The following is a 19,819-nucleotide window of genomic DNA, read 5'->3' as shown; positions in this document are numbered from 1 at the left end:
ACAGGAAAGAGGCTGTGGCAGCACAAACCTAGCAGGGAGAGTGGTACCAGTGACTGGGATTGTTATTGAAATTTCTGCTTGAGACTCTTGTGAGCAGTAGCTCAGCCTGGACCAGAGGGCTTGCAGCAGGAGGAAACAAGCATTTACCTGCCCACACGGCTTCCCTTGGGAGCTGCTGGCACACAGGCACAGCTGAGCTGTGGCCGTGCCTCAGGGGTACTGGGCTCAGAGTGCATGGGCAGTGTGGGAAGAGGGGTCTGCCTGGAAGGCCTATGTCTGATGTGTTGTACAAGCCTGATTGGCACCAGAAGGACGGTGGTTTCGTGGGTTTGTGTGTTATTCACGCACAATTTCACCCGTTTGAGGCTTGGGACTTTGTTTGGTGGGATGAGCTGCCGCCCAGGAACTTGCTTGCTCCCAATGGAAACACCTTCCTTTTACTCCCAAAGCTTTGGCTTTCATCCTATGTGCTTTTTGGTTGATTGTCAAGGAGTGATTGCTAGGGTGTCTTTTACATTTGTTAATTTAGTTCAAACTCACTGCATGGGGTTGTTCTGAGCATTTGCTCCATTATGATTCCATATACCTATTTTTTTTTTCCTTGCAGATTTGTGGGATTTCTAATAATAATTCTAAAAATAATTCTAATTTTCTCCTCTTTTGCAGAAAGGCTGAAATGATGTTGGGATGGGATCAGTGGTGATGTATCTGTCTCTCCCCCTTACTACAACCTCCCCCTCCCCTCTGCAGGCTGCCCTGCCAGAGCCCCTCCTCTGGCAGAAAGAGGGGAGTTGAAATAGTGAGCTCCTGCTTTGTGAAGGAAATTTTCTTTCAGTGCCTTGCTCAGAGGTGCCTTTGAGAGCAGAACTGATGTGTTTTTGTTAACTTCTGGTCTGAGGAGGTGATTTCGATGGCCACAGGGTTGCTCGCCATAGTTTTACTCTGTGCTATTGTGGCTGGAGCTTCAGAGAGTAAGTAGAAGAAATTTTTCCTCTGCTAAGATTGATCTCTCTCAATGGAAATACTTCTACTAAGAAATGTTCTCACTGGCAAAACTTCAGAGAATTATGTTACAGCTTGTAGGTTTGTAGTAATGCTTGTAGCAGTTTTGTCTGGATTTTTTTGTGTGGTGTAGCAGTTTGCTTTACTGAGCTCTTTGGGTGGCACTGGGCAGGTGGGAGAGCACCCTCCTTGGAGAGGATGCATTAAATAGTGCATCTTCCTTCAGCATTCTGGGGAAAGCAGCAGAAGTGGTGACATTGACACAATCTGTATACTTGATAGAAAAACTCTCATGGATTTGTTTATTTGTATTGAGGACCTTTGATGCTTTGATTTCAGTGATTTCACTGAAGTTCAGAAGCAGCAGGTCTGTGCTGAGCTGCACACAAATTTGCAGCGCTTTTCTGTTCTGTTGCCTGTCATTGCAGGATCCTCAGAGAGGTTAAGTTATGGAGCTTCCTGTTTTGCAGAATGTGCAGGTGAGTAAAACAAGATAAGGAAAGAGGAATTTGAAAACTTGCACAGGGATGTTGTGTTCTGATAAGAATGATACTCATCTTTGAGTGGTCAGCATTCATGGAAGTAGCAGAGAAGTTCCACCAAAGTTTACCAGGCCCACACCTGGCTGAAGTTTGCATTCTATGAACTCTGAAAAACTCCTAAGCATCAGAGCTGAGCAAAGGACTAAGTGTGTGACTAAGCCCAGCCATGAGTGTGAAGAGCAGAATCTATTTCATCTTGCTGTGGTGAAGGTCCTGCTTTGCTGCTCTCTGAAAGGTGTCTAAAGAGCATAATGCTGTAAATGCATTACATTTCTTTTCTGCCCTTGGAAATTGTTGCCTTGAAGGGGATTGAGAGGTTATGTGCTTGAGAGGGGAAGTCTTTTCACCCTCCCTACAGGAGCTGTGGCTGGCACACAGGGTGTTTTTAGAAACCTAATTCTTTCAATTGAAAGTCCAAGGGGGAAGGGAACAATCTGAATATCCATCCCTTTACTTAGCTGATTTCTGTGGCTGAAAGATTAAAAGATAGAAAAAAAATAGAGAGGGGGAAATTTAATAGGCTAAAAAAATCCCCTTTTTTGTTTATTTCCTAGGACACAGTGCATCATACTTCCCTAAAAGAGCTAGATACAGCTACAGGTATTCAACAGTCACCAACACATTCCTGCAGGGAAATAGTTTCAAAAGCAGTGGCATCTCTCTGGAGAGCACAGTGATCATTGAAGTATTGGGGAATTGCCAGATGGTTTTGAAAGTAAGTATTGTCATAATTGTTTGAGTCATTGAGATGAGCTGATGTGGAATCTTATTTTTCTTTGGTATTATTGCTGCATTTCAAACATTTGTTTTTCTTGTAATTAAAAGCCAGTTTGATTCTGGATCTCATAATTAGAGTTGCAGTATTTCTTTGATGCACCACAACTTGAAATTAGGTATTTGCCAGTTTTAAAAGGCAATAGTTGCAATAATTAAGCAATAATTGTTGTTTTTTTTTCTTAGTGACATACCAGGTTCACGGTTTTGTTAAATGAAGTGCAGAACTGGAGGTAAAGCCAGTCCTTGAAAGGAACTTGGTTTACTTTAAAGCACTTTCATATCTGTAGTAGTAATTTTAAAATAGGAAGCATTTTAAAGAGAACTTGAGAAACTTGTATGATGTGCTGGATTGGTGCCATTTCTAGCCCAAAGTAAAAGTGTAAAAATCAATCTTGTACCGCTCCATTCATCACAACAGATCTGTCTCTCAGTGACAAGAGCAACAGAGCAGTTTCAAACTGCAGAGCTTCTCCTAGGGCTAGCCCTGTGATAGGCCAGGTGGAGAACTACAGTGCTGTAGAACTAGGGGGCAGCAGGGAAAATCAACTTCTCAGCTGCCTGGTTTTCCTGCAGGTTAACAGAGGGGATAATTCACTGGTTTTGCTGGGGGGTTGACATGTGTCTAGTAGATACACACATATGAGGCCAACAGAGAAGAGCACAGTTATCCCAGTCCTAGCACATGGATAAAAGTTACCTGGTTAGTGATTTGATGGTGAAAGGGATATTATAGTGCTGTATAAAATGTGTTTAATAGTGAGTAAAACTTCTTCATAGAAGAACTTTCTGGAAACTGCCTCAGATATGCCACCTGAAGATAGGGCTAATGCAGTTCTGTTGCAACACTGAACCTTTGTTTGTATCTGTGATGCTTGGTGTGGATATCCTGATGTGATAAATCCACAAGTTCCTCTTAACAATGAAATATATTGCCTATAATCTTTGCTCCTAGGTGCAAGGTGTACAGATTAAGAAAAGTTTTGCATCCAGAGAGGAGTCTCTGATGGAAATGGACAGTCTAAGGTAGAAAACCTTCTAATTGGTCTGTTTTCTGGAGTTTTTTGAAACTATATAGCTTAGCAGCAGCTTGACTGGACACTGCTCACTCTGCTTCATACTCTGCTTAGTTTTAGAGATTTTCTTTGTTTTGTTTTGGTTGTTTTGGTTTTTGTTTTTTTTTTCAGATGAGTATCCAGATAGGAGCACCATAAGCAAAAATGAGAGAATGAGAGACATTTGGTCCAAACAAGTTTTTCTTCAGCATAACTTTCGTCCCTTTGTATGTAAAACCATTTGGATAGTTGACAGTTCAAATTATTTTGAGTACAAATTACCAAGCCTGTAGCAGCACGTGTGGATCACAGCTCTCAGAGCTGCAGATGTTACTTCTATGGCCTCTAGAGTGTTGCAGTACATTTCAGAAGTTCTTGGTTTAGAAGATTATTGTAAGGCAAAATGTTGTGGTTTTTTCTTCCAAGGTATTTATATTTCATTTATTTGTCCAATGAGATTTTCTTCCTTTTCTGTTTTTGGGTTTAGTAGCTCATTCATAACATATGTCAGTGTTTCTCTTTGACTTGCCAAGGTATAGTCTCTAGTGTAGATGGCTATACAAAAACATCTCCTCAAATTGTGGAAGTCTGGCATTTTCCCAGAGAGCTGATGGTTCTTGTGTCATCAAAAAAAAAAAAGGCAGTTCTGTTGTCTGATTAAATTCAGCCTTGTAATCTTGCTCTTTGTCCTGCCACTTGGATTCTCAGCCTTTAAACAACACTGAGAGCTGAGGTAATTGACTCAATTCGAAGGGTCAAAAAGAGCAAGCTTGGGGTAAATGCATTGCTTTTTATATTCATCAGGAAGAACTTTGTGTTCTCTCTATAGGCAGTGGTATCAGAGTTCAAATGAGCGTACAGGCACATCTTCTGTGAAGTTATTTGCAAGATTTTCATAGCAGTAAGAGCAGTTGTGTATTGTTCTTTGCAGAGAAGCCAGAAAAGAGAGGTAGCAAAGAAAGCATTCAGTGAAGCTTGGCTATTCAGAATAATTATTCAGACAAGTGAGCCTTATTAGCATTTGCCTCAGCCTATTGTGAATATACAGTAGTCTAGCTTGTCCTCTGAACATGCATGTAATTTCCACAGATAGTAGCAAAAACAGGCTCAGTTGCCTGGGAGTTCAGAAACCCTTATCTCACATGCCCAGTCTCTTCTGGAATGACTTTATCCAGATGTTGTGTATTAAAGTTTTATCTCTTACTTTGTGACTGATTGACTGGATGAATAGTTAGTACCCCAGTTAATGTGCAGATGAGCTGTCTAGCTCCCTGCATGGGAGTTGACCATTGGGCTACAATAAAATTCTTCCTTTGGATGGTTTGTTTTTCCCCATTTAGAGGGAAAATATATGATTAAAGTACGTTACATTAGGAGTGAAAATCAGTGTTAAAAAGTGATTCCTTGGAAAGGTAGAAAACACTGCCCTCTCAACCTGGGATAGTAAAAGCTGTTAGGAAGTGTACTAACGGCAGAGATTGGGGAATAAGTTTGGGATAGAGGCTGAGTATTCACACCTAGCAGAGCAGGAAGATATGGGTTAATTTGGAATCAATTGCTCTTGTGTGCATCACAGCTGAAGAGGCATTGTGCAGTTACTTTGCAATTCAGACATGCCTACCAAAGCTAAAAGAATCCTGAATAATGAAATGGAATTTCTCTCTTAATCAAACAAGAATCATTGCTATTAAGCACATTTACTTGTAAATAATTTGCCAGGACTGCTTTTATTAAGTGTTGCAGTTATGTTGAGGATGCCATGATTATCTTGAGCAGATTTATTTTTATGGTCTCACAGGATTTTTTTTAAGGACTCTTTGGGTTAGGCTGAGTTTATGAAGAATAGAGGCGTGCTGTAAAGAATAGAGCTACAGAGTGAGACAGATCTGTTGTGGAAGAACAGCTCTGTTGAGGAAAATCTGAGTCTAATATAATAGTCAATTCATAAATTGACTTGTACTCTTTGAAGCAAGAAATGATAAACTTTTTTATTGCAGGGAAATACTAGAACAGCATCCTCTTCATTTTTCTTTCCATGATGGGAAAGTTCTGAAGCTCTGTCCTGTGAGGAGTGAACAGACCTGGGCACTGAACATCAAGCGAGGCATTCTCAGTGTCCTGCAGACAGCGCCAGAATTCTCTGCTGGTGCTGTTGTTGAGGAGGTGAGACTGTCAGTCATGGTCTGAGGTGACTCCTAGCTCTTGGACGTGTTACGTCTACTCCACTTGTAAATAAATAAAGGGTTTTGCCACTTGGTTCAGCAGACAGTGGCAGTCATCTGATTGCTTCTTGTAGTGAATGTTCTAAAATTATCTCAGGCTACTGCTGCATGTCAGTGCTTAAAGAGATGTTCTGCAGTATGGCTGGGCGCACCCATGTGTAATTGGAGTTACTCTGCCTAGTAATGCTCTTCTGAATTAATGCTTCCCTGCATGCCCACAAAATTTTAAATGGAAAAGCATATATCTGTAATTATCTGATTTAGAGTAACACAGTGAAATTAAACAAAACAACAGAGCCTGGCTACTATAAACTTGACCAAGGTCTTTAAAATTATTTGCCTTTTTGTGGCAAAACTGATCTTCTGCAACGGAGAATTTAGATCTCTGTTGTTATTGCAGGAAAAGTAATTATTAAAAGTAATTGCAATAACCTACAGTATCTCCTTGTATTTTATGTGTGCATGTGTGACTCAACATGCATTGTATGTATGTTTGTTACTAGGTGGATGTCCTGGGAATATGCCCAACCAGGTATCAGCGAAAGGGTCCCGTTCTTGTAAAGACAAGGGACTTAAACCTCTGCTCCCATCGCTCTTCTGGTTTGACTTCTGTACAGTCTGTTGTTCTTCCTCATATGTCAGTAAGTTTTGGAGAATGACACTGACTCTTGATTAATTTGAAGAGAGTGTCTGCCCAAACCTGAATTCTTAGCAAAGAAATGGTGAATATTATTTTCCCTGTAATGTCTGTTATTCACAGAATTTGTTTTAATGCAAATTTGCATCATAGTTGATGAATGTTACAGTATAAATGCTAGAGGTTGTTAGGCACCTGCATTAAACTCTCATTAAAATACTTTACAGAGGTAAACTGAAATTAGTCTGTGGAAGGGAGGAATTGAGAGATGTAAGAAAAAATACATTAGAAAAAGAAAGTTATTATTTGTAGAAAACTTTAGAAAGATAGAAGATTTTCTAAATGCCGGACTTGCAACTTTCCACTGTTGACAGAAAATACAGTCAGTGTTTGTATCTTGTGCTATTTTTATTAGGTGAATATCACCTATTTGTTGTATTGTAGTAGCTATTCATAATTTAGCAGACTTTTGCTTTTTTCTACTTTGCTAACCAAAAATATCTGATTAACTTTGAGGCTTTGTGAATTGAAATGAATTGACGCCATTTGATGCTGACAGTTAATAGCAGTTTTTTTCAGTGGTGAAAAACTAGGCTAAAAAAGGGAGTGCATTAACCTCCACAGGCTGGGCCCTGTCAGAGGTGTAGACAATAGACTTCCCACTCTCCCAGAACTGGAATCCTCTGTGAAGTTGGGAGAGGAAGGATTGGGTAGGCTGACACAGGTCATCAAGAATCTTCCTGAAGTACCTGTTTTCTCAGTCAGAACAGCAGATTCTGTCCTCCCAGCTGGAATGTGCCCAGAGCATTAGGGATGGGGTCCTGGAGGAGGCCAAATGTAGCGAGTCCGACCGCGTGATGCTGTTCCCGCAGCAGGGCAGTGGGGCAGAGACACAGACACGGTCTGCACTCAAACTCCTGCAAGTGGAAACAGAGACACTCTACAATAAAGGTAACTATGCTTCTGCTAAAGTAAAGTAAATTTATTTCCTAGAAAAATATTGTGTCTTTGTCTTGCCTGTGAGAACTCTTTGCACCCATGATTTTCACCTTTAATGTATTAAACTGCTTTAATGTGGGTGTTTGTACAGGCTGGGCTGAGCTGTCCCTTCTTTGGGGGCTTGGGCCTGCCATAACAAAACAGTGTGGATCTCCAAAACTGGGTAGGTTGCCAAAAGTGATGGTCTGTAATGGCTAGCTCCCCTTTATCTGCTTTACATACTTCATGCCCGTGTATGCAGAGCATCAGCTTTCCCAGGTCTGTGGACAATTTCTAGTTTTTATATAAATGGAGCCTAAATAATTGCAAGTCCTAATGGAACTAAGGACATGCCATGTCAGAGACTGTTTTAATTTTTGGTCCTTCTTTGCTCTGTATGTTTCTCCTTAAGAAAATTATTTTACTGAAGTCAACAGGTGGCTTGCCCGAGGAATGATTTCCAAATTGAACTCTAAATGTCGAGGAACATGTTTTTTGTCTGTTTCTAAATAATTGTTTGGTTCTTTTTTAAAAGGAACTCCCAGATTTCCAGAACACTTTGTTTGTAATTATACAAACATAAGATGATAGAATTTTTCCTTAGGAAGAGGTTCAGAGCAAAGCCATTTATTTTTCTTTGCACCTAGATCTCCTGTTCACTTTTTTGGGTGGTTGAAGTGTGGGACTAGTGATTAGATGACATTGGAAAAAGTGATGAATGTAAAGTAATAGGGCCATACTAAGAGATGGATGGGTGAAAAACGGGGCTTTTTTTCATGTGTATCTTGGTCCTGTTTCTCTCACTCTTTCTTTTGGGTCACACTTGTCTTTGTTCTGTTGTGCTCTTAAATTCAAGCTGACTTCACTCATATTAATATTCATACAGGGAGAAATAAAGGCTCAGAGAGAAAATTTTCCCTTGCCTACAGGGTTAATGATAGCAAATGTCCAGCAATCACCAGAGATGTGATTTTTCCTTTATGTTCCTTATTCCAGGGGACTCTGAAGATCTGTATGTGACCAACATTCTCTATGAAAGGGTGGTAACTAAGAGGGAGGTCACTGGAGCAGAAGTGACTGAACTGGTGTGGAAGCTTTGCTTAGCACACAGTGCAAGTTACGAGGTAAGCTGTACAGCCTCTGCTTCCTTGGGAGGCTCTTTGTGGGCTGAGAATTCCCCTGCACAGATAATAAGAGGTGACCAGGAGAGCAGCAGTTTTGAACTACTGAAGCCTTCCATTGTTTTGGACATTTTTAAATGTGGAATTAGAAAAGAGAATGCTTTGAAATGTCATTTTCTTATATAAGCAATAAATCACACTGAGGAGTTAAAACATCCTGTAGCCCCCTGAATATAAGGCAAAAGCAATTTTGAACTATATTCTAAATTAATCTGAAAGAAAATGTCCCAAATTTTTGTTTTGCTGTAAAAAACCAAAAGCATATAAAGTATCTGGTTTGGGTTGTCAGTGGCAGTTTTGATACTTTATAGTAAAATACGTCTTTTACAGCTTTGGTGTGTAATACTACCCCTGGTAGTGCTGTTGTCTCCATGTTCTTTGGAGTTCTGCCATCCTTATTGCCTCATCCCCTCAAAACAGTTTGCACATGAAGCCCTTGCTCCTTGGTCTTGGCTGGTAGGTTCCTTGTGCTTCTGATGAACTCTAACAGCCATCGTGTTCTCTGGGGATGCCGCCTGGGTCCTGAGGGAATCTCTGCCCCCTAGACCATTTTCATTGGTGAATGCTGCTAAGATAGGGTGGAATCTTCTGGTCATGTGGAACAGGCAGTGGCTTAAATATTTTTTGTGATGACCATCATTCTAGATGAGGGTCTGCGTGTCTCCTCAGCTCACTTGGGTGTTATATTTTTTGTTGATACTGGCAGCAGCTGAATCAGTCAGTAATTGCCTCCGTGTTTGAAATGAAGATCCCTATCTCTGAAATTCAGAGGTTATCAAGAACACCTGTTATGTACAATACAGAAGGATCAACAGCTGATGGTGCCTAATCACTTCACCTGAGATCAACCGAGGGCAGAGGACTTCATATCCCATTATCCTTCAAATAGAGTGGTTCTTTCTAGTAGTGAAGCTCCTCCAGAGAAAAATAAGGGAAAAAATGTAAATGTGAAAACAGAAGAAAACACTCTTTAAGTAATTTTTGGTCAGGATATTACTAGAAAACAAGTATGGTCTAATGGGAAAGGCACTAAACAGGGCGTTGGTGCCTCCATGAATTTGCCACTGATGAGTTTAGTCATCTGCTGATATATTCCCTGTCCTCTGAGGTTCTTGTCAGATTGATTGTACTTTGGAGCAAGGTTATTTCTTGTGCAGAGGGGCTGAGATCTCTCCTGTAAATGTACATAGGTACAAGTGATGTTAACAGAAAGTTTCAGAACCAGCATGGAAGGCACTGACTGTCCTTTGCTTAGATTAAGTCCCATGTCAAAGAGCAGAAGCTCTTCCTGTCTTTCCCCTGGGCTGAACACAGATACTGAGGGATGGAGGAGAGGCTTTATGGGGACTGGAGAAAAGTGCAGTGCTGGATTGCAGCTCTGCAGTGATATCCCGGGTGTGTTCACCTTTCTCTTAGTGTCCCCTGTGATTCATGAGCACAGGTAGGCGTTCATGTTTTGTGTGTGAGACTTCAGGGCAAGGCACAGGGTGGAGCAGGATAAGTCATAGCTGCTGAAGCCAGCACCTTCAATCAGCTGTGATAAATTCCAGCCCCAGATCTTACTCCCAACCTGTTAAATGGTGATCATAGCTGACCTGGTATCACAGCCTCACTAAAGCCTGGGCATGGGGCTGAGGAGAAAGCAGCAGGTGGCCTTTGTGGGTGTTGCAATATTTGGGATAGGCTTCTGTCTCTGAGTTATAAACAGGTCTGCCATCTCTTTTAGCTGCATGCTGTGGAGACTGGGGCTGTGGAGGGCCAAGAGAGCCATGTAATGATAGTTGGTGCTAATACAGAATAAGAGCAGACCTTCCTCTTGGGGAAGGATAATGCTTAATTCCATGTGATTGTCAGTGTACAGCAGTATGAAATGGCATTTAGACACAGAGTAGAGGGTCACATACTGCCTGGAAAATGTTGAAGAAAGAAATTACTGCAGGAGACCTGAGAAACTTTGTCTAAATCCTGCCTTCTGTGGAACACTCTTAATTCAATGTCTTTGAAAGAATGGTAGATGATTTTTCCCAGTAACAGTGAGATGTCACTTCTGCCTCCAGAAAGGGCTACTGGCTTAATGTGTGGAAAATTTGTTTTTTAAATCACTAAGATTAGCACAAGTGGCTGCTGTCTGTGCCACTGCCTAAAAGAGAAGTGAATTATTTATTATGTGCCTGTCCCAGCACAGGGTTTGATTGGTTGTCAACCATTTTCACTGTTTCAGGGTGTTCTTTCTGTGTGACCAGACATTTCAAAGAGAATCTTTATCATCCCTCATTTCAACCAATGAAATGTCCTTTGGGCCAAGAAAGAAGTTATGGGAATGCCCACAGTGTTGCTTGGGAGACAGCTGCACTGTTATGCATGTAGAGCTTGTTTGTCCCTTTATTGTTTGACTCTGAATGAGGTGAGATTATGCATTTCTTTCAGGACACAAAACCAAGAATAAATGGAAGGGAAAATCTCCATCTCTGGGGAAAACAGTGAAGGGATGAGAAAATGGAGGTGGAGATGGTGTCATTTCCAAGGAAGCAAAGTTGTTGTTTAATTTTTTAATGCTATTATGAGACAAGATTGAAATTCAATGTGGATGTAGATTAGCTAATGGACCATTAAGTGAACAAGCTGCCTGCTGACAAAGACTGGAGAAAGGGATGGGGAGAAGGGACCCTCTCTTGAGAGTGGCTGGAGAGAAGCCTGTCACACCACTTCTGCTGGGGCTGCAGTGACTGGCTGGGTTTTGGTGCTTGGTCAGTAGCTGTGGTGAATGTGGCTGTGTATGCACTGAGCAAGGTGGACAAGAGTATGTCAGATTTGCTTTGCCTTGCTCCTGGACCCCAGTCTGACCCAAAAAAGTTTACTCTCAGGTCATGATCTTTCATTCTTGTTTGGTTTTGGTTTTTAGGATTTTTTTTCCTTGTAGGGCATTCTAGTTGCTTGCTTTTACCTAGTTTCTTTTTTTTTTAAATATGGCAGGTCTGCAGGTAGAAGGAAAATCAAGCTTCTATGTAGAATAAAAGCCAGGGCTTTCTTATGTTTCTTTCAGAGGTGGGAATGGGAGTCAAATTTAAATGTAGTTTGTTATTATGATACTACAAAGAGAGAAATTTGCAATGACGGCTCAATTTCAGTGCAGCCAACCTTAAAAAATGAAAATATCCCACCTGGTCAGACAGTTCATTCTAAAGATTTATTATTAGAGAGTAAAAATAGCTGTTTCTCTGCAAAATTTTGCATCAAGTTATTAGATGAGAGCTTGTCTTGTCAGCAGGTGTGAAGCAGAATGAAGTCAGTTTACAGTCTAAAATTGCATCACCTGAAAGTACATCAGTCTGGCAGTTTTATCTTGACCCATGCTGCAGCTCCAGCTGATGGGCCACCTGGGCTCAGCAGCAGCTGCACACGCAGCTCCTTGTGATGAGATCCGTGAGCATCCCCTGCCCCTCAGTAGATTTGCCTGTGGAAAAATGCACATAGGGCCCATGCTTTAGAATTATTTTTAAAAATTACTGTTATTATTCACTAGCTCCTTAGTGTCCAGGCTTGGAATTTCTTTTTTAAATAGACCTCAGTAGTAATGAGGGTATGGAATGGAATAGAAGGGAATGCATGTGGATCTATCTGAATTCTAGGTATGGAATTATAAATGTTAACAGAATTAATACATAGGTGGGGCTTCACATAGGAGAACAGGTTTTAATTTGATTAAATTATGTATTATTTCTAAGAATAATATAAATCCCAAAAGAATAAAAACATAAACTATATCTATATTGGATCTGACAAATTACTCCCTCAGCCTATCAAACAAAACAGTAAGAAATTACTCCGACCTCTTACTGAAAGACAGCTTCTTGTTACTGAAAATGGCCTGGTAGTCTTAAATTAAAATTGAATGCTGGCACTCAGTTATTCCATGTTTTCATTGTTTTTGGGAGTAGCTCCTGGAAGGAAGTCAGAAGGTCAAATTAGGTCTGTTCCCAAACCTTTGGAAATGTGACTTAGTGAAATTAGACTTTGTTTCTATGATTTTTATGTAAAGAAAAATGTTTTCTTTGGAGCCATAAATTTAGTCCTGTGTCTAAGCCTTTCACATCTGAGGTGAATAAAGCATTGAAGTGAATCTGACATGGATCATGTTTAAAACTTACACATTATAAAGTTCAGTTAACATGGACATACAGGATATTGTATTGAACATTGAACATGAAGACCTATCTTCTTTCTTGAATTTTGGATCAGGTCTCAGAGGAATACATCCACGTGCTATTTAGCATTTAAAATGCCAGGTAAAATAGTTGCTGTATGATGTAGCAGTTCCTCTCAGTGAGAGAGAACAGCTCTTCTGCCACTATGTTTCCAGCTAGTCCTGTGCTGCCTGCAGGGGTAAGGGTAGTTCTGCCTGGGCTTTTCCCCAGTAAGATGGAATCATTTCTCACAGCCCGAGGGTTCTCAAGTGAAACTTCTTAGTGTTGCCCAAACCTCAGTTAAGTGATCTTTCAATAAACCTAAGATTAATATACAGTTAGCTTAACCATTGTTTCATTTGTGTCAAAGCTATGTCAGCAGTTCTGGTCATAAATCAGCATCTTGCCATACAAACTCAGAGAAGATTGACTTTCTCTTCTGGATTGTAACCACACTGTTGCCTTTTGGTTTATTTTTCATTTGTATGCCAGTGGTATGTGTGGTGGTTACTGAGAACTGTTGTCTGAGGGACTGACTGACATCCAAAGCAAAAGCCCTTCTCCATATACATTTGCAGTCTGGAGAGAAAAGCAAATGAGGAAGGGATGTAAGGACACAGGGAAGAAAGGAGGGTTCAGTCTCAGGTGACATTGTAAATCAGTGGCAATGCCAGCATAACCTCTTGTGCTCTGTTCTCTGAGGCTGGTTTCTGCACAGCAGGAATATTACAGCTGTGGTTGTGCACTTACAGACTGCAGACCTTTTCATGACTCTCGTGTTTGAGCTTCGACACCTTTCTCTTGAGGCTTTAAGAGCACTATGGCAAAGATCATCATTTAAGTGCAGAGACAATTGGTAAGTTTCCTTTAGTAATTGCATTCAAAAATATACAGGAAAGAAATGTTTTGCAAATATTTAAATGTTTTAAATCTGTGCCCAAATGCTGGATTTAAATTTGGAGCATTTTAAAGGAATAATTTGTATCGCAGATCTTGTTTCTGTAATGGGATGACATTCTCTCCTCACTGAATGAATGTTGTGTACAAAATAGATGTACCTATTCCCACAGCCAGATTTCCTGTTTCCAAAGCTATGTGAATGGGAAACCTGAGTCATGGCTTGGATGGAAATCAGTTCTGCTGCTTTTAAGCTTATGTTGCCATTTGTTTTGAAAAAGCTTACCTGGATCTGTACCTTCAATGCCCTTAGTAGTCTTGGGGCAGAGGACAGAGATGTTAGGCTGGAAGTATGGATGTGGTGGAGCTGCATCTTTCAGCAGCAGCTCAATCTCAGGAAGGTTTATGTCAATTGTAGAACTGTGGGTTTGAAGATCAAGACCCTACTCCTCTGCAGTCAGGAATAGTTCTGATCCAATGGTTTGAGACTATCAGGAATACTAATCCAGTATAATTAGAATCCGTAAATTTTTCTGCCTTCATAAAATTGAAAATAATGAAACAATTATTTTACTTGGTTTCAGTACAAAATGTCATCAGCCTGTTTGAAATTAATCTAATGCCAGGGTTTATGTTCACAACAATATCTTTACTTGATGCAAAAGGGGCAAATTTTGGTTTGGGTTAGGTTTATTCTATCCTTCCATAAATAGTCAAGCTAATATTCTTCAGTATTAGATAGTAATTAAACTACTCTGCCTCTTTTATATTACCTTTAGACTAATTTTACTCAGGACATAGTTATTAAATTCAGGAGTGAAAGAGAATCCCGTAGAGACTACTCTCTGTTGCTTTTACCCCATCTAGTTTAACTGCTTTCTAGTTTATGCAAAAGTGTCCTTCCATCAGACTAGGAGGCAGGTACAGAATATTTACAGAGGGACTCTTTTAAGACTGAAATGTGTATTGTCTGTCATGCTGGCGTAAGCTTTCCCCTTAGATAAGGTCTAAAAATGCTCAGGAAGTAAAAGCTGGTCAATTCAGTTTTAATATTGTAATTTGTTAGTGGTGAAATGAAAGGTTAAAACCACCTTAATAAAAAGCCAGTGCTTTGAGGTACCTCAGTCTTTAGAACCTGGGACATGATGTGGCTTAATTCTCAGAGAAGGCAACTGAATATTTTCTTGAAAATCTGGTTAGGTACTATTCTTGAAACACCAATGCACTTACATTGCATCCTGTCTGAAACATATTTCTATAAGGCCACTATACCAGAAGATAATATTGATTTCTGTGGAATCTGGAATTTGCTAAGCCACTGGACATTTATTTACTTTGAAAGAAGACCAGTCTCAATGTACTTGTTATGTGATTCCTAAGTATTTTGGTCATTTTAGGGTTTTTTGTACTTTTTTCTTGTGTTACAGGCAACCATTAATAGATGCTCTTCCATCTTGTGCCACAGAGGCATGTGTTGTCCTAATGAAAGACCTCATAGCTTCTGGAGAAGTTGAGGAAGACAAAGTAGAGTATTTCTTCTGGTCATTTGCATTCGTTCCTAATCCCACTTCGGGCATGATTGAATCTCTTGCTGTGAGTGGATGCTGGTTTTTTTCTTTAATTTGTAATGAATCTAGGTGGCTCATAATTTTTGTGTTTTACAGTAACAGTCTTTTTCACAGATTTATACAAAGCTCTGTCCTGGTAATTTTGTTGAGATTGAATTTTAGCATGTAAGTATTTTGATACATTTATAATCTGTGGTATGTCACAATAGTCATTCTCATTACTTTTCTGAAACACTTCATTCTTTTTGTGGTTGTTTACAGCCTTTGCTGAAGTCACCTAGAGCAAGCCAGAGCTGCTTCTTAGGAGTAACTGCTCTTATACATAGATTTTGTTCAGCTCACAGCTCCTGTGGTGTTGTACCTGCTGTGCAGAGTGTGATGAGGACTCTTGGGAAGTTTTTGGGGGGAAACTGTACCGTGCAAGACTCAGAACATCTCAACAAGGTAATTGTTGTACAGAGGCACGTGATGTAGGGCTTAACTTTTCTGTTCCCTTTATGATCTAGAACTTGTTTGATGAAAATGTTGTTCATTGGATTTCCAGATGCTCATGAATACAAGCTTGGTAAATGAATATTGCTTGCTAGAATGAGCTGATAAAATTTTAATCTGACAAGTAAAACCTATCAGTATGGGTGTTCTTGTGTGTGGAAATAAAGAAAAGCCTTGGATTTCCTGATGAAGCAAACTTCATACCATTGAGCAATATGAAGAACACATATCTGTCGACAAATTAATATTTTAATTTAGTTATTGTGTCCAGAAATCTATGTTGAATCACTAAAATATCAAAATATCTGTGATCAAAAGGGACAAAATATCAAAGTACTTGAAAAACCTTTCCAGTACGTAAAATTTGTGACTTTTGCTTTTCTGTTGCAACATAGTCATTTAAAAAATATTTTTGTACTTCCCCAGGTCTAAGGCAGGTTCTACTTACAAGTGCCACATGGTGTTAGAATAGAACTGTGGTCCATATTTGTCTTGTCCTCCCAGCAAAGCCAGGGTATTGGTGGTACAATAGGGGCTGCAGTAAACTCCCCAAATCACCAGGAATCATTTTAAACAGATTTTTGCACAGAAAATGCTAGTGCCATGAAATTGAATGTACAGCTGCCAGCACTCGGAGAGCTTTCTGTTCTCCCTTGCTTTGCATTTCCAGATGCAGCTGGTGTTGAAAGCCATCGGAAATGCGGGGCTGGCAGCGGCTTCGCTGGCTCCTGCTCTGAGCTCGTGCGCTGCCCTGAAGAGCCAGCCCATGGAAATCCGCCTCGCTGCTGTCCAGGCCTTCCGGCGCATTCCCTGCTCCATCAGGGTGAGTGACTTACTGTCACAGGTGACTGATGGCTTCCTGACACTGCCGCAGATTTGGGACTTGTTGGAGTAGTTACAAAACACACAAATGGATAAGGAACAAGTGTAGGCATGGTCCAGCAGAGCCCCTCTGCTGTTGGACAAGAGGGTAGAACCACCCAGATGAGCAAACCTGTAATGAGCTTTGCTGCAGTTGAGGTAACACATCCAGTGTTTGGGACTTCTTAGTTAGGCACTTCAGTTGGGTGCCTTCTGTCTGCAAGGGTTATGGCTGAGAACCCACAGGACTTGATTTTTCCCATAGTTGGTTTCACTGTTTCATTCTCTGAAACGTAAAGTATTAATGTGAGAAGCTTGTTGTGATTTGCAATACACTGCCATAGTTAGAACATTTTGTTAAGTGTTTAACGGAAGAAAGTTCAAAACTTGTTTATCTCTAAAACCTTGATACTTAGAAGAATGGCAAAGCCAGGACAGAGCTGACAGTCCTGCTCCAGAAGAACAAGAAGCTCCATGTGGACTTTCACTTGGAGAAGCACCTTTCTATGGCTTTTTAAAATTTAATTTCAGCTTGTTCTGCATTTATGAAGCTTGGTGCTGCTCCTCAGACGTGTTCAAAGTATCTAGTCTGTATGTTGTCATATACCCCATCATTGTCTAGCAAATGAACTGCTGAACTGGGTGGACTGGGGCTGTTAAATGCAAATAAAAATGTTACTAGTATCAGTCACTGGTTTCTTAGTTCCTTAGTTCACAAAAAAAGTTATCTTGATTGATACTGGGAAGATATTGAACAGAATAAATTTGTTACTGGCCTGCTCTTTGATTGAGACCAAAAGTAATGATCTTAATAGCCTGTGAACAAAACTAGGGCCATTGTTGTCTGTGCATTGGCTGTAGCACGAGAGATAGAACAGACAGATTCCTCCCATGTGGTGGAATAAAACCATTCTTAACAGTTGTGCTGGCAGGGGAGGCTCTGTGTTGCAGAGTCCTGTATAGATTTGTCTGTATAGGATTCAAGGTCATAATGACAGTTTGTTCAGGAAATTTGTGGATAAGGTAGTATAGACAATATGTACACACATTTGTATCCGTGTTACACAAAGTGGCTTTGTCAGGTATAAGGCCATTTAAGGTATAAATGTAGCAATAGCTCTTTGAGAACAAAAAACCCACCAGGACCTGAAAGTGCGCGAGGTGTTCCAGGGGAGTGGATCCTAATTGTCTTTATCTTTTTGTGTTTTTCTCTTAGAATGCTGTATTAGTTCAGCTGTATCAAGCAACCAGTGAAGATGTGGAAATAAGAATTGCTGCTTATTATATAGCAATGAAATGTCCACATGAAGAGTTGTTTAAACAAGTACAAAAGACTTTGCTGAAAGAAACATCCAGCCAAGGTCAGCCAAGCATCTACTCAAGTCTTACATGTTCCTAATTGATACTTCAACGTGATGTTTACTTTGCAGGTGTAATGGTACCAATCTGTGTCAATTTTTATTTAATCTCAGTGCTTTGTAGATTGTTTCTAAGTAATTGTTTGTATGATTGTGACATTTTATATTGAAATTGTGATACTGTTAGTTTAGCAATAGTAAGGACTGACTTTTCATAGAATTAGTTCCTTCTACTGGCAACATTTCATTCCCTGAAGGCTTCTGAGAAGGATGTACGGATGCTCAGTGCATTAGAAATACAAATTCATGACTGCAAATTGCATTTTGTTAAGTTGAGAAGGAAGCAAGTGGCAGAAAAAAATGTTATGATATTCTAAAATAGTATCACCACATTCAGTGAAGGATACCTCTAGACTAATCCCTTGCATTTACATCTGTCAAGAAAAAACAAACATGAGAAGAGTATCTGTAAGATTGTTTGCAGGCAGATGAAAGCAGGCTCTGTCTGCACTGTGTCTGGATCCTGGCCAGCTCTGCCTTGGAGCTGCTATCCATTTCCCAGGATGTTATTGCCAGACCAGTGTATCCTGCAGTGATTGTGAGTTTAGGCTCAGCGTTGTGTTCACTTGCTGATGTGGCTTGTGGTTTGGAGGGCACTCATTCCTCTCTGTTCAGAGTTCAGACAGAGAGAAATTGCATCCACCTCCAAAATCCTGTCAAGGTGAACCCTCAGTGACTCCTCCTGGTGACTCCATGCAGAAAATTTAAATTGTCAGATTTATGAAGGAGCTCTACAAGTCCATCCAAAATGTTGTATGTTTCAAACAATTTAATTCAGTACTCATGAATATTCTTAATTTATTTTCTTTGTCTTTTGTTGATGTGACAGCTAAATAATTTATATAATAAACTTTTGAATAACGAGTGCTTTTGAAGGCATAGGGCACATGTTAGTTTTTAGTTCCACATTCAGAAAGTGAAATTTGAAAAGAAGTTGTGTTGTGAAAAATGCAGATACATCAGTATTCAGTGTCTGTGCATTGAACTAGCAGTGGAGCCTAATATCTTTTCTCTTCAGGAGACAAAAAAGCCTCTATTTAGGAACCAGACTCCAGAACATATGGGAAATATTTGCCCCCCATGACATAGCACATACATGGCCAAACTGGGACTCCACAGTGTCATGCAGAAATACTAATTCTGCATCACAATTATTTAATTGTATGTACCTTTCTTTTTAATTTAAGGTTGTAGTAGGTGCATCAGACTGATTTTAATAATGATGAAAATGAATGGATTCTGTTGTGGTCAGGGGAATGGCTTAGAATTAATGGTGTTATATAAAGAAAAAATTCCTGTATCTGTTTTTAAGACTCCTGTAATTTTTCTCTGATTTCCACATGCTTTTCTTTGTTGAATTTTAGTGGGCTCCTTTGTCTGGAGTCATCTCTCTCAGCTCCTGGAGACAGATGACCCATTGAAGGAGCACCTTCGAGATTCTATTCCTGATGAAACCCTTAGCAAAGATTTTGACTGGGAGACATGGAAATACTCCTCATACTCTGATGCCACGTTTCACTCAGGTGTGTGGAGTTTTAGAACTTAATACTTTGTAGCATATGGGTTATCAACATCCCACATGGCTTTTCTGGCCCTTTACATATTTCTCCAGAGAACTTTGATTTTTATGATTTAATACTATCCAAATATGCAAATGTAAGCTTGATTCTGCTTTCACCTTAATTCGAGCATATGAAATGTATTTTCCAGCAAACCAGATACCATACACCTTTGCCTCGTGTGAGAGAGGAGACTAAGAACCAATGAACACTTAAGATTATTTTTGTGAACATCAACTTTTAATTCCTTTCTTAGTTAACTTCCTTTGCAGCAACAGGGGACTGGGATGTTTTTTCTTCTCCTGATCCATGTGCTGTCCTTGGTATAAAAAAAAGTCAAACTAGTTCCTTTCTGTTTTACTATCTGTTCATTTGTTTTTTTCGGTGAAAATACTGGATGATGTTTTTCAGAGTTACATTTTGATTTTCTGTCCATTTCCTTCTGTGCA

At 40.0% G+C, this 19,819-nt stretch overlaps 1 protein-coding gene across 2 annotated transcripts in view; it reads left to right on the top strand.

The window, feature by feature from the left end:
- Positions 1–19,819, top strand: part of LOC119706833 — an 80,197-nt gene that overhangs the window by 1,942 nt on the left and 58,436 nt on the right. The window contains exons 2-14 of one of the 2 annotated variants that reach the window (XM_038150958.1): positions 1,431–1,481; positions 2,099–2,259; positions 3,274–3,344; positions 5,371–5,536; positions 6,099–6,236; positions 6,994–7,183; positions 8,207–8,334; positions 13,328–13,431; positions 14,900–15,065; positions 15,302–15,484; positions 16,203–16,355; positions 17,610–17,754; positions 19,176–19,334. In XM_038150958.1, the coding sequence (XP_038006886.1) occupies positions 1,431–1,481; positions 2,099–2,259; positions 3,274–3,344; positions 5,371–5,536; positions 6,099–6,236; positions 6,994–7,183; positions 8,207–8,334; positions 13,328–13,431; positions 14,900–15,065; positions 15,302–15,484; positions 16,203–16,355; positions 17,610–17,754; positions 19,176–19,334 (1,815 nt within the window). Of the gene's footprint in view, positions 1–1,430; positions 1,482–2,098; positions 2,260–3,273; positions 3,345–5,370; positions 5,537–6,098; positions 6,237–6,993; positions 7,184–8,206; positions 8,335–13,327; positions 13,432–14,899; positions 15,066–15,301; positions 15,485–16,202; positions 16,356–17,609; positions 17,755–19,175; positions 19,335–19,819 lie in introns of those variants that run through there. The other variant, XM_038150959.1, reaches the window with a different exon arrangement.

This window comes from Motacilla alba, chromosome 14 (genome assembly GCF_015832195.1).
Source record: "Motacilla alba alba isolate MOTALB_02 chromosome 14, Motacilla_alba_V1.0_pri, whole genome shotgun sequence".
NCBI lineage: Eukaryota > Metazoa > Chordata > Aves > Passeriformes > Motacillidae > Motacilla > Motacilla alba.
Note: the sequence above shows the minus strand (reverse complement) of the source record. Positions and strands in the feature narration are given on the sequence as shown.